This window comes from Hyla sarda, chromosome 8 (assembly GCF_029499605.1).
Source record: "Hyla sarda isolate aHylSar1 chromosome 8, aHylSar1.hap1, whole genome shotgun sequence".
NCBI lineage: Eukaryota > Metazoa > Chordata > Amphibia > Anura > Hylidae > Hyla > Hyla sarda.
Genome location: NC_079196.1, coordinates 160552309 through 160567354, shown reverse-complemented (window position 1 = coordinate 160567354; position 15046 = coordinate 160552309). Strand labels below are relative to the sequence as shown.

At 46.9% G+C, this 15046-nt stretch overlaps 1 protein-coding gene across 1 annotated transcript in view; it reads left to right on the top strand.

Moving 5' to 3' along the window:
• The window catches only part of ATF7IP2 (activating transcription factor 7 interacting protein 2), a 93550-nt gene that overhangs the window by 45980 nt on the left and 32524 nt on the right, over positions 1–15046 (top strand). The window contains exon 6 of the mRNA XM_056534727.1: positions 9254–9405. Coding sequence (XP_056390702.1) covers positions 9254–9405 — 152 coding nt within the window. The remainder of the gene's footprint in view (positions 1–9253; positions 9406–15046) is intronic.

The following is a 15046-nucleotide window of genomic DNA, read 5'->3' as shown; positions in this document are numbered from 1 at the left end:
TGGTATGCCATGTGGTTTTTTTTTTTTGCTATCCTGGCACCATAGGGGCTTCCTAAATGCGGCATGCCCCCAGAGCAAAATTTCCTTTTGGGGGGTATTTTCTGCTATTACCCTTTTTAAAAATGTAAAACTTTTGGGAAACCAAGCATTTTAGGGAAATTTTTTTTTGTTTTTCACATATGGAAAAGTCGTGAATCACCTGTGGGGTATTAAGGTTTACTTTACCCCTTGTTATGTTCCCCAAGGGGTCTAGTTTCCAAAATGGTATGCCATGTGTTTTTTTTGCTGTTCTGGCACCATAGGGGCTTCCTAAATGTGACATGCCCCCCAAAAACCATTTGTCGCTCCTTCCCTTCTGAGCCCTCTACTGCGCTCGCCAAACAATTAACAGACATATGAGGTATGTCCTTACTCGAGAAAAATTGGGTTTCAAATACAAGTAAAAATGTTCTCCTTTTTACCCCTTGCAAAAATTCAAAAATTGGGTCTACAAAAACATGCAAGTGTAAAAAATATGAAGATTGTGAATTTTCTCCTTCACTTTGCTGCTATTCCTGTGAAACACCTAAAGGGTTAAAACGCTGACTGAATGTCATTTTGAATACTTTGGGGGGTGCAGTTTTTATAATGGGGTCTTTTATGGGGTATTTCTAATATGAAGACCCTTCAAATCCACTTCAAACCTGAACTGGTCCCTGAAAAAAAGCGAGTTTAAAAATTTTGTGAAAAATTGGAAAATTGCTGCTGAACTTTGAAGCCCTCTGGTGTCTTCCAAAAGTAAAAACACATCAATTTTATGATGCAAACATAAAGTAGACATATTGTATATGTGAATAAAAAAAAATTATTTTGAATATCCATTTTCTTTACAAGCAGAGAGCTTCAAAGTTAGAAAAATGCTAAATTTTCAAATTTTTCATCAAATTTGGGGATTTTTCTCCAAGAAAGGATGCAAGTTACCACAAAATTTTACCACTATGTTAAAGTAGAATATGTCACGAAAAAACAATCTCGGAATCAGATTGATAACTAAAAGCATTCCAGAGTTATTAATGTTTAAAGTGACAGTGGTCAGAATTGCAAAAAAAATGTCTGAGTCCTTAAGGTGAAAAAGGCTCAGTCCTTAAGGGGTTAATAAAGTAGTACAATAACAGAAAAGACCCACAGACAGATTAAAGGGGTACTCGGGTGCTAAATATTTTTTTCTAATCAACTGATGCCATAAAGTTAAACAGATTTTGTAAATTACTTCTATTAAAACAATCTTAATCCTTCCAGTACTTATCAGCTGCTGTATACTAGAGGAAGTTGAGTTCTTCTTTTCTATCTGACCACAGTGCTCTCTGCTGACACCTCTGCCTAGACCAGGAGAGGTTTGCTATGGGGATTTGCTCCAACTCTGGACAGTTCCCAACATGGACAGAGGTGTAAGCAGGGAGCACTTTGGCCAGACAGAAAAGAACAACTCAACTTTCTCTGTAGTATACAGCAGGTAAGTACTGGAAGGATAACACCATTTTTATAGAAGTAATTTACAAATCTGTTTAACTTTTTGACACCAGTTGATTTTACAAATTTAGTTTTCCACCGGAGTACCCCTTTAAATGTCATTTTTACCATCAGGAGCACTGGAAAAAATGAATCCCACCAAAAGTAGAAAAATTGCGTTTTTATTGAATTTTTTTTTCTTCCCGCAAAATATTTTTGGGGGATGTGCCATACTTTTTATGGTAAAAGAAAAGTTCTCATTACAAAGTACAATTTATCACACAAAAGACAAGCCCTCATATGGATCTTTTTGTTTTTGTAGTAAAATTTTTTTCTTTAAAGGAGTTTAAACTAAATAAAATAAACACACTATTAAGGAATAATGTTATCTGCGGTCTACTAAATGGGTTATACAGCAAAATACCGCAGATAACTTCCCCCTGTTGCCTCTGTTACTGAAACGCATTTCCGCCTCACTTCTCGAGCTATGTTGCAGCTGCAGCCAGTCATTGGTTAAGCAGCAATGTGCAGTATTGTCTGCAGCTTTGGAAAGTACAGCACGGCTGAAGCTGGGCACCAATAATGGAGTCTAGTGGGGAACAGGGAAGGTAAGTAGAAGCTCATTTTATTACACATCCCGGTCACATAGCAAAAAAAAAATTTTTTCGGTCTGCTCCATTGGGGGACACAGAGATTGTGGGTATATGCTGCTGACACTATGCGGCTGACACTAGGCAACAAAAATAAAGTTGGCCCCTCCTGGCAGGATATACCCCGCCTACATACTCTGATCAGTTATTAGCTTAGTGTCCGTAGGAGGCAGACACAGGTCTGGAGTTCTCCAGACTTGGTCTTTTATTTTATTTTTAGTTTAGTGACGTGTATGTACATTTCTTTTTCCTCCCTTTTATGGAGCTACCTGTTCCCCATATGCAAAGAAGGGGCACAGACATAGTCATGTACTGTCAACCCCTTCTCGCCACCGGCCAGCACCTGGGGTTGCACCTTGGGTCCAGGTCCCTACCTACCCTGCTGTCCTGGGACAGGGTGAGTATTATTTCTCCCTTTCCCTTCCCCCCCCCCCCCCCCCCCCACTTTTTTCCTGGGTGTATCTTTTATTCAGGGTTTGCATCCTCTGGAGTCCCCCTCCTTTATTCATTTCTAGGGACAGTTCCTGCTCGGCCATCCTGTAGTCAGGGTCAGTCTCTGGGGACAGCTTATTTCACCTGGTTCATTTTTCAGAGCCCCGCAGTTCCACTCCCTGGCACCTGCGCTGTCCACGCACGGCCGGCAGTTTACTTTCACTTCGGCCGCCTCCACGTGAGGCAACCAGGGCACCGGGGGTCATTAATTGAGGCCACGGCTGTGGCCTAATTGCAGCATTTAGCTCCGCCCTCTCCCCACCGACCAGGCATATCAGCAGGGGCCTCAGCCTCCTTCTCACCATGTCTTATTGCCTTTCAGTGCTTCACGGGTCATTTCTGGGTGCCTCCCTCCTCTCCTCCAGTGAGGGCCAGGCTGGATCTGTCTGTGACTCTGTCTGTCTGTGACTCTGTCTGTCTGTGACTCTGTCTGTCTGTGACTCTGTCTGTCTGTGACTCTGTCTGTCTGTGACTCTGTCTGTCTGTGACTCTGTCTGTCTGTGACTCTGTCTGTCTGTGACTCTGTCTGTCTGTGACTCTGTCTGTCTGGTCACTTATTACTCTTGTGTGGACTGCAAAACTAAAATGCCTGGTGCTGCTGCTGAACCCCACCTGTCCTGCCTGCACCACTGCGCGCCCTTGCTTTCCTGGTACTTCCGCCGGAGCGTGTGAGCTCTGCTTCCCCCCGGAATGGGTTTCCTCAATCTCTGTCGATTTCCAACCTGGTGTGGGTTTTCCTTTCCGTGGTGACTGCATTGGAGAGATCTTTCTTATGCCAGACCTCCAGAGGCTCGCTCCCCTTCCCCTGATCCTTATTTCGGGCGATCTCGCAAGCGCCCTAGGGTGTTCTCCTTTGGCTCTTCTCCGGAATCGAGAGCTCGGGATAGGCTCTCTCCTTATGGGTCTCGCTCCTCCTCCCTGTTCCCCGGCAGCGCCCCTGCTCCGCCCCTGCTCTAGGGGTCACTCTCCTGGTCGCCATCCTAGGTCTCCAGGTCTGCGTGTCAGGTCTGCCTTGCCTTCATCTAAGGCTGCCTCCACCCGCTCCCATTCTCCTGGGGAGCTGGAAGATGAGGCATCAGGTTCTGCCTCTGATCCAGAAACCAGAAGTTTCCTTTCATCACTCCTGTTGCTCTCCTAAGGTACGTGAAAGCATGTAAGCATCCATGCAAACGCTTTTAGGGGGACTAAGAAGGTTCAGGTGCAGTTTCCCTTTGCCCAGGACCTATTGCGAAATGGATGTCACTTCCGGCTGTGGATCCTCCAGTTTCCGGTCTGTCAAAATCGTCTTTGAAGTAGTGGGTACATCCTTGCTTCCTGCTTTCGCTCCTGCTTAGGTGTCCAAAGCCCTTTCTGTCTGGGCTTCCCCAGCTCCACCATGGCATTTTGTCAGATTTGGCGGATCTTGCTCTTCAACTCTCCAATGCTGGAGACTACTTGTGCTCTGCTTTCTTGCAGTCTGCCCATTGTACAGCTTTTGCTACAGGTAACCTGGTGGCGATTCGTCGCTCCATGTGGCTCAAGGCCGATGCCACTTCCAAGATATCTCTCACTGAGCTTACTTTCTCTGGGATCTGACTCTTCAGGAAACGTCTGGATGAGATTATCACCCTCAAATGTCACCCTCACAGGATAGGAAGCCCATTCCAGCCGTTTTGCGGCCAAGTTGGGCAACCGTAAGCCTCCCTCCACCTGAAAGGATGCCCCCATCCGGAAATTCTTTTCGGTTGGGAGGTCGTTTGTCCCTGTTCCGGGACGTTTGGTTTGCCCACGTGCAGGACTCTTGGGTCAGAGATGTCGTTTTTGATGGCTATTGGATAGTTTGCTTCCTTTTCAAGGGACTGCTTTTTTCAATCCTGCCCTCCTCGCTCTCCTTCTTCCTTGGCGGCGGCTATTTGGGTCTCTCTTTGGACCATTCTTTCTCAGGGAGGGATCGTCCCAGTTCCTCCTAAGGAACATTTTTCGGGGTTCTATTCAAACCTGTTGGTAGTCACCAAGAAAGGGGGTTCCGTCCGCCCAATCCTGGATCTGAAGCTCCTCAACTGCCACCTTCTCCTGCACCATTTCCGTATGGTGTCACTCCGTTCTGGGGTGGCATCCATGGATCAAGAGGAGTTTCTTTCCTCAGTTAATATCGGAGATATCTTGTCTCCAATTCGCTGTTCCAGAGGGCCATTTTACGTTTGTGGCCCTTCCGTTTGGCCTGGCCACGGCTCCAAGGGTCTTCACCAAGGTCCTGGCGGCGGTGATCGCCATCCTGCGAGTCCGGGGTGTGTCCGTCATCCCCTATCTGGATGACCTCCTGATCAAGGCTCCAACCAGGGACCAGAATCTGGAGAGTCTCCTTCTCACTCTTCAAACCTTGTCCCGTTTCGGCTGGGTGGTCAATCAGGACAAGTCCAACTTGATTCCCACCCAGTCTCTGATCTTCTTGGGACTCCAGTTCGACACGTCGGCCGCCCAGGTTCGGCTTCCGCTGGACAAGCACCGCACTCTGTCAACAGGAGTTCATCTTCTTGTCGTCCTTTTCCAGTTTCCATTAGTTTCTGCATGGAAGTCCTGGGTCGGATGTGGTGGCCATGGAGGCCATTCCCTTAGCCTAGTTTGTTGTCATACTCCTCAACTTTCTCTTCTGTCCCGGTAGGACAAGTCTCCGCTGTCCCTCGATCGCAGGATTAGTCCTTGGGACTCCAGTTCGACACGTCGGCCGCCCAGGTTCGGCTTCCGCTGGACAAGCACCGCACTCTGTCAACAGGAGTTCATCTTCTTGTCGTCCTTTTCCAGTTTCCATTAGTTTCTGCATGGAAGTCCTGGGTCGGATGTGGTGGCCATGGAGGCCATTCCCTTAGCCTAGTTTGTTGTCATACTCCTCAACTTTCTCTTCTGTCCCGGTAGGACAAGTCTCCGCTGTCCCTCGATCGCAGGATTAGTCCTTGGGACTCCAGTTCGACACGTCGGCCGCCCAGGTTCGGCTTCCGCTGGACAAGCACCGCACTCTGTCAACAGGAGTTCATCTTCTTGTCGTCCTTTTCCAGTTTCCATTAGTTTCTGCATGGAAGTCCTGGGTCGGATGTGGTGGCCATGGAGGCCATTCCCTTAGCCTAGTTTGTTGTCATACTCTTCAACTTTCTCTTCTGTCCCGGTAGGACAAGTCTCCGCTGTCCCTCGATCGCAGGATTATTTCCCCCCCCCCCCCCCCAGGACTCGATAGTCCCTCCTGTGGTGGGCTTCGGTCTCCTCTTCTTCGACAGGGGCGCTCTTTCCTGCACACCCACTGGCAGGTCATCACGACAGATGCAAGACTCACCGGTGGGGGGCAGTTTTCATGGTTCGGACGGTCCAGGGCCGTTGGTGCTCACAGGAAGCTCTTCTTCCCATCAACATCCTGGAACTTCGGGCAATTTACCTTTGCCTCCTCCATTGGGAGCGCCTTCTTCAGGGCCATCCTGTTCGTGTCCAGTCGGACAACTCCACGGCTGTGGCATGTGTCAAACGCCAGGGCAGCACTCACAGCCCCGCAGTGATGACCGAGGTCTCCAGGATTCTGCTCTGGGCAGAACTCGGAGTTCGCTCCATCTCGGTGATTCATATCCCGAGGGTGGACAATTGGGAGGCGGACTTCCTCAGTCGCTCCTCTGCTGACTCTGGCAAGTGGTCTCTTCATGCAGAGGTGTATGCGGAGATCTGCAACCTCTGGGGCACTCCGGACGTGGACCTCTTTGCGTCTCGCCACAACCAGAAAGTTCCTTGCTTCGTCACGAAGTCCCGAGATCCTCTGGCCCTAGTCGTAGATGCCCTAGTGATCCCCTGATAGCACTCCGTCCTCCCCTATCTCTTCACTCTTCCTCTCCTTCCCAGGGTCCTGAGGAAACTCAACGGAGGGCGTCCCCGCCATTCTCGTGGCTCCTGACACTCCCAGGCGTGCGTGGTACGCAGACATTGTTCGCCTAGTGGCCGATTTACCACTGCGCCTCCCAGTTCTGCCCGACCTGCTCTCTCAGGGTCCCCTTTGCTACCCCAATTTACTATCACTTCATTAGACGGTGTGGAGGTTGAATCCACGATTCTAAGGGCCAGGGGATTCTCTCCCCAGGTGATCCACACAATGATCAGGGCGTGTGAGTCAATCCTTCTCCCCAGTTGTTTTCTCCCTTCCACGCCTTCTTTCCTTTTTTACGGTCTGGGCTTGAACAAGGAATGGCTCTCAGTTCCCTTAAGGGTCAGGTGTCGGCTCTCTCCATTCTCTTTCAGCACCCCCTGGCATCTGACCCTCACATCCATCCGCACTTTTCTGTAGGGTGTAGCTCAGGCGGCTCCGCCGTACAGATCCCATACTCCCCCGTTGGAGCTGAATCTGGTTTTCGGTGTTTTGCAGGGTGCTCCCTTTGAACCTCTCCGGGACATTTCTCTTCGTGTCCTTTCCTGGAAGGTGGCCTTCCTCATTGCGGTCACTTCCATTAGGAGAGTTTCGGAGCTGGCGGCTCTCTCCTGCCGTTCCGCCTACCTGGTCTTGCTCCAGTACAAAGTGGTTTCCCATCCAGTCCCATCATTTATGCCTAAGGTGGTCTCCGCCTTTCACCTAAATGAGGATGTCGCCCTCCCGTCTTTTTGCCCAGCTCTGTCCCATCCCAGGGAACGGTTGCTTCATGGTCTTGACGTGGTACGGGCCATTCGGATTTACCTTTTTGATCACTTCATCCTTTTGCCAGTGTGACTCTTTCTTTGTGCTTACGATGGGCCACCCTAAGGGATTTCCTGCTTCGAAGGCGACCATTTCGCAGTGCGCTCTGCCATCTCTGAAGCTTACCGCTGCAAAGGGAAGACTCCGCCTTTCCGAGTTTCAGCTCATTCCATTCGTTCTGTCGGGGCCTCCTGGGCTCTCCACGACAGGGCTTCAGCCTTGCAAGTCTGTAAGGCGACCACCTGGTCGTCCTTGCACACTTTTTACCAAATTTTACGAGGTGCACACCTTTGTGTCCGCTGACGCTGGTTTGGGTCGCAAGGCGTTGCAGGCGGCTGTGGCCCAGCCTTCCACCTGAGTTGCTTGGTTTCTCTCCCACCCTGGGGATTGCTTTGGTACGTCTCACGGTCTCTGTGTCCCCCAATGGAGCCAACTGAGGAAAGTAGTTTTTACTTTCAATAGTTTTTATTGAACAGATTTTTCAATGAGCAAATTATTCAGTGAAAACAAACATAATGCAAACAGAAAGAAACAAAAGAACAAAAGGCGATATTCATCCTTGTCATATATACTAGGAACATCAATTAGTAAGTAAAATTGCCTCATCTTGTGGGAACATAAATAAGCGCATATGCAAATAGAGAAAAGGTGGAAAGTAGATTTTTATGCTTACCGTAAAATCTTTCTCTGAGGATCCATTGGGGGGGGACAGCACCCACCCATATGTTCTGGTGTCCTTGGTTCGGTTGCCTGTCCGAGGGTTGGTTCGGTTATTTATTTATTTTTTTTGTCTGTGGTTCCCTCGGACAGTTGCTGTTTTTTTTTATTTTTTATTTTATTTTTTGTTTCTTTCCCTGTCAGTCCTCTCCTACTGCTTTTGGGACTAAACTGATTAGCTCAGAGTCTGTGGGCAGGGTATAGCCTGCTAGGAGGGGCCAACTTTCTTTTTGTTGCCTAGTGTCAGCCTTCTAGTGTCAGCAGCATATACCCATACCCATGGTCTCTGTGTCCCCCCAATGGTTCCTCCGAGAAAGATTTTACAATTAACATATAACTTTTTGCCAGATAACCCCTTTAAAGGGGTATTCCCGAATGCAAAACTTTACTCCTGTTATGTGATGTTTATAGCTTGTAGCCTAGAGGTACAATCTGTAGTTCAGCTTTCTGGTTGAGCATGCAGTTCTAGGAGTTACAAGAGGATGAAAACCAGGAACTAATGTGGGACGCTCGGCAGTAAAGGAGCTCAGGGGAACAGAAGGATAGAGACTTCCAGGTCAGCATCCTGGGCATCATGGGATGTGGAGAACAGTCTGGAGCTAGTAATGCATTGGCTTCTGCTGAAACCATATCCACTCTTGCTGCACTGAGAAGGAGTATATAGGGTGTAAAAGTGTGATTAGGGTTTTACTGCTGCTCAGTATGTAATGTCCCTGAAGCCTTCCTTTTCTTCCTAACTTTGGAATATCATCTGAAGCTGTTTCCTAGTCCTGTCTAAAGAAAAGTGGCCACCAAACTTGCTTCTACACAGACTGCAAACCATCTTTTCCAGGAGTCAAAAGGCAGATCTTTAAAGAAGTACTCCGTTGCTAGATGTCTGATCCATAGGATAGGGGATAAGAATTCTGATCACAGGGGTCCCGCTGCTGGGATCCCTACGATCTCCGTGCAGACATCTGGCGTTCTGAACATTATGTTCACAATGCTGAATTTGTGAGGCCGTGATAAGGTCATGACAAGCCCACTCGTGATGTCACGTCCCCTCCATTCATGTCTATGGAGGGGGCGTAACAGCTGTGGAAATTCATAAATATATTTTAACTTATGTACAGTTCAGTAGAATCTAGTGCTAAAATTACTGATATTAGGAATAGTTGTTTCCCAGTTGATCCTGATTCCAAAGCAGACTACTTTATAAATAGATTTTATGCATTTTTTCCCTTTACAGCCACCGAATCCAGACGCAACACCTAATGCTTCTACCAACACTCCACCAGAAGAAGCAACAGAATCCCCTCCCAGACCACCTTCCGCACTAAATCCCACCACCACATGCACAGATCTTGTTGTACTTAGTGATAATGAGTCTGAGCAGCCAAGGTGAGACTGCACTCCTTGTGATCTACTTATGTCTTGAAATAAAAGACATCTATTCCTGCAGATCAAAATTGTTAGCTTATTCTTCACTTCACAATATATACTCCTATGTAAAAGTTTGGCCACCACATATCCGTAAATGGACAATATTAAGGTTCACAGTGTGTTTTTTTCTTTTCATTTAACATATTCTAAACTGTTAATAAGAAGATAATATGATATGTTAAAGGTGTACTCCAGTAGTAAAGCATTCTTTAAATCAAATGGTGCCAGAAAGTTACAGATTTGTGAATTACTTCTATTTAAAAATCTTAATACTTCCAGTACTTCACGGCTGCTGTATACTACAGAGGAAGTTGTTTGGTTCTTTTCTGTCTGACCTCAGTGCTCTCTACTGACACCTCTGTCTGTGTCAGGAACTGTCCAGAGTAGTAACCAATCCACATAGCAAACTTCTCCTGCTGATTTGAAAAAAAAAAAAATGGTTTTCCACTGGAGTGCTCCTTTAATGAATGCTGCTGTATGCCATACCGTAGATTCTTTTGCCTATTGATTAAACTGATACACTTTTGTTTTTTTGCTTTACACACTAGCATAGCTGACTGCATTTTTGTATTCAGCTAAACTAAACCTAATGTAACAAAAAAGTAAAACTGAGACAAACATGGTGTGAACCCACCCTTAGGCTGCTTTCACACTATAACATTCATCCGTTTTAAAGATCCGTCTGATGTTCCGTCATGAAAACCCTGCAAATCGGCAGTTAGAAAATCCCATTATAGTCTGTGGGATTTTTACATTATCCGTTTCAATCCGTTATAGTCCGTTATTAATAACAGACGTTATTTTGTGGCAGAAGATAGTAACGGAAGAAATAGTGCATGCACTATTTCTTCCGTTCATTCTCCCGTCACAAAATAACGTCTGTTATTAATAAAGGACTATAACGGATTAAAAAGGATAATGTAAAAATCCCATAGACTATAATGGGATTTTCTAACTGCCGATTTGCAGGGTTTTCATGACGGAACATCAGACGGATCTTTAAAACGGATGAATGTTATAGTGTGAAAGCAGCCTTACTTATGCAAGTATACAAATGTGAATGTATCCATCCTTTTTTTATTTGACAGTTGTGTCCTAGTGGAAGCAATAATACACAGTGGCACAAATTTATTAGTCTGCTTGAAACCTAAACTGTCTGATTTTGCCCAATTCAATCATTCACAGCTCTGATATCCTAAAAGGGTTATTTGGAGACTAAAATAACTTTGTTGCTGGAGCAGGCTGGAAAAAAAAACACTACATTAGTCCAGTGGGGCTTGTGTTGTGCCACTCCAGCTACTTCCTAGATGAGCTTGCTAGTGATGGCTCGCTAAGCCAATCACTGACTGCAGCAGCTTACCGGCTTACTCAGTGATTACCTGTATAGAAGTAGAGAAGAAAAGACCAGAGGACGGCACCTCGTGCGTTTCCCCAATAACAAAGATAATGTATCCCTTACAGGGAGGGGAGTGCAGGCTGTATAGATTGGCCGCTCAGCTTGAGCGCATAGGACATGCGCATATCACCCTGTATAGAGGAGGGTGTAGAAAGGGTTTGGATCCTGTGCAGCCCAGAAGGTCCCAGGGACAGCCCGCTGGTCCCCTGTAGATGTAGAAAAAGGCCTTAGCAACAGGCGATCAGGTGTCAAGCGAAGGTATCACAGAAGAGTCACTAAGATAAAGTATATAGCAACTTTATTGATGTACATCAATAAAGTTGCTGTATACTTTATCTTCGTGACTCTTCTGTGATATCTGAGCGCCTGTTGCTAAGGCCTTTTTCTGCACTCAATAGCCTTACTCAGTGATTGGCCAGTGAGGGGGCCATCACTGCAGAGATAATCTCAGAAATATGAAGTCACCAAAGCTGTGGGTTACCAGATGACACTGAGGTAGGTTAGTGTTTTTTTTTTTTTTTTAAGGTATTTAACCCCTTAAGGACGCAGGACGTAAATGTACGTCCTGGTGAGGTGGTACTTAACGCACCAGGACGTACATTTACGTCCTGTGCATAACCGCGGGCATCGGAGCGATGCCAGTGTCATGCGCGGCTGATCCCGGCTGCTGATCGCAGCCAGGGACCCGCCGGCAATGGCCGACGCCCGCGATCTCGCGGGCGTCCGCCATTAACCCCTCAGGTGCCGGGATCAATACAGATCCCGGCATCTGCGGCAGTGCGCGTTTTTAATGAATGATCGGATCGCCTGCAGCGCTGCTGCGGGGATCCGATCATTTAGAACGCCGTACGGAGGTCCCCTCTCCTTCCTCCGTCCGGCTCCCGGCGTCTCCTGCTCTGGTCTGTGATCGAGCAGACCAGAGCAGAAGATAGCCGATAACACTGATCTGTTCTATGTCCTATACATAGAACAGATCAGTATTAGCAATCATGGTATTGCTATGAATAGTCCCCTATGGGGACTATTCAAGTGTAAAAAAAAAATGTAAAAGTTAAAAAAGTGAAAAATCCCCTCCCCCAATAAAAAAGTAAAACGTCCGTTTTTTCCTATTTTACCCCTTTTTTATAGACATATTTGGTATCGCCGCGTGCGTAAATGTCCGAACTATTAAAATAAAATGTTAATGATCCCGTACGGTGAACGGCGTGAACGAAAAAAAAAAGTCCCAAATTCCTACTTTTTTTATACATTTTATTTAAAAAAAAATTATAAAAAATGTATTAAAAGTTTTTTTATATGCAAATGTGGTATAAAAAAAAGTACAGATCATGGCGCAAAAAATGAGCCCCCATACCGCCGCTTATACGGAAAAATAAAAAAGTTAGAGGTCATCAAAATAAAGGGATTATAAACGTACTAATTTGGTTAAAATGTTTGTGATTTTTTTTAAGCACAACAATAATAGAAAAGTATGTAATAATGGGTATCATTTTAATCGTATTGACCCTCAGAATAAAGAACACACGTCATTTTTACCATAAATTGTATGGCGTGAAAACGAAACCTTCCAAAATTAGCAAATTTGCGTTTTTCGTTTTAATTTCCCCACAAAAATAGTGTTTTTTGGTTGCGACATACATTTTATGATATAATGAGTGATGTCATTACAAAGGACAACTGGTCGCGCAAAAAACAAGCCCTCATACTAGTCTGTGGATGAAAATATAAAAGTTATGATTTTTAGAAGGCGAGGAGGAAAAAATGAAAACGTAAAAATTAAATTGTCTGAGTCCTTAAGGCCAAAATGGGCTGAGTCCTTAAGGGGTTAAGTCTCCATTAATACCCCATTAAGATAAGAAAGCTGGCCTGTGATTGGCTTTATTGGGCACATCCAGAACGTTTTGGTTTCAGGTATATTGATAAATCAAGGCCAGTATTTCACATATGTAAATGTTTGTGACCCCTTTTAATTTCCTTTTTACATAGTGCATTTAAATGTAGTGCTCAACTGTTGCCTCTATTATGCTAAAGGCATGTGTTTGCAAAATACACATTTTACCATATAGAAAGAGCATATGTCTGAACAAGAGCCAAAAAGAACACTCTCGCCAACGGTCATGCCTAATTATACCTTTATTGACACTTTTGATGTACACACATGCTAGGGAGTGCCAAAACATTTCTTTTTTTAAATCAAAAATCCTTTATTAGAAGCCCTTTGGCTTGTCCTTTTCTGATAAGTTAATGCAGATTAAAGGGGTACTCCGCCCCTAGACATCTTATCACCTATCCAAGGGATAGGAGATAAGATGTCTGATCACGGGGGTCCCGCTGCTGGGGAACCCCGCGATCTCGGCTGCAGCACCCCACCCCTGGTGCATGGAGCAAACTTTGCTCCCTGCCAGATGACTGGCAATGCATGGGCGGAGGCTCATAGCGTCACGGCCATGCCCCCTCAATGCAAGTCTATGGGAGGGGGCGTGATGGCTGTCACGTCCCCTCCCATAGACTTGCATTGAGGGGGCATGGAGGGACGTCTCAAGCGGGGTGCGCCCGTGACATCATGAGCCTCCGGTGCTGCACCCAAAGCTCTAAACGAACGCCGTGGAGATCTTGGGGTACCCAGCGGCGGGACCCTCGCGATCAGACATCTTATTACCTATCCTTTGGCTAGGGGATAAGATGTCCAGGGGTGGAGTACCCCTTTAAACTCATGTTTTCTTGGTTGGGTGATATCGATATGTTCATACTTAGTATTTGGAGTAGGGATCGACCAATTATCGGTATGGCCGATATTATCGGCCGATAATCACGATTTTGGGCATTATCGGTATCGGCAATTACCTTGCCGATAAGCCGAAAATGCCCCGCGCACCGCCCCCCGCCGCACCGCGACCGCCCCCCCCCGACCCACCGCACCACGTCGCACCCCTCACCGTAGTGCTGGGTGGTATACCGGTATGAACCGGATACCGTTTTTTTTCTCCCACGGTATGGATTTTTGCCCATACCGCTATACCGGTCGGGCCCCTCCCCCACCCTCCGAGTCAATAAGAACAAATTAAACTTACCCGTAATGGGGGTGGTCCGGGCTATCCATCCTTCCTGTTGTGTCTGGCGGCATTCCGGGTGGAGGGTGAACCGATCCGGGGGGTCATCGTCTCCACTCCGGGCAGGCTCCGGCCTAGTATCGCTGCATAGACGCCACTACGCCGTGACGTCAGGTGTGTCCCTGCGCTGCGGCGTCTATGCAGCGTTACTAGGCCGGAGCCTGGCCGGAGTGGAGAAGAGGACCCCCCGTAGAAGGACAGCCCGGACCGGTTCACCCTCCACCCGGAATGCCGCCGGACACTACAGGAAGGATGGATGGCCCGGACCACCCTCCCTGGACGGTCCCTGCAGCAACTGGGAAGGTAAGTCAGGGTTCTAGGATGGACAGGGGTGTGTATAATATACTAAACCTACAGTAGGCCCTCCAGCTGGTGCAAAGCTACAACTCCCAGCATGCCCGGACAGCCAACGGCTGTCCGGGCTTGCTGGGAGTAGTAGTTTTCGCAACAGTTGGAGGCATCCCTAGGCGCGGCGGGGGGAGCGGTGGCAGTGATGGGTCTCAGGACCCCCGGACAGGCAGGGGGAGAGAAGCGGGTGGCGGCGGCGGCGGCCTATGGCACCGCAAAAGCCACTGCAGTGCATTGATTTAAAGCGCCCACTTTAAATCAATGATCTGCAGCGGTGTCGCAGGGGTATAAATAGCCGATAACTTATACCGGAATATCGGTATCGGCTATCGGCCCTAACCTCCCCAGATTATCGGTATCGGCCCGAAAAAACGATATCGGTCGATCCCTAATTCGAAGGCGGAATTTGCAATGAATCGACCATTTATTCTGCATTATCATTTCTTATTCTACCTTGATTCAGACTTATTGATTTTATTGGGGTCTCAGCAAATATGTTCACATTGCATAATTTCTGCACTGATTTTGCAGATCCAAATTCAGATATTACAGAATCTGGAACTAAAACCCCATGAAGTCAATGGGACTTTGTCTTTCTTTTTGTGTGCCAAATAAGGGTGCTGGTCATGACCAGACCCCGCATCGATCTCCTGTTCACCTGCACTATAACCCAGTGTATTGGGTTTACTGTGGGTGAACAGGATGAGTTTTCCTTTTAAAGGGCTTTTTCTGCAAATTTGAGGTA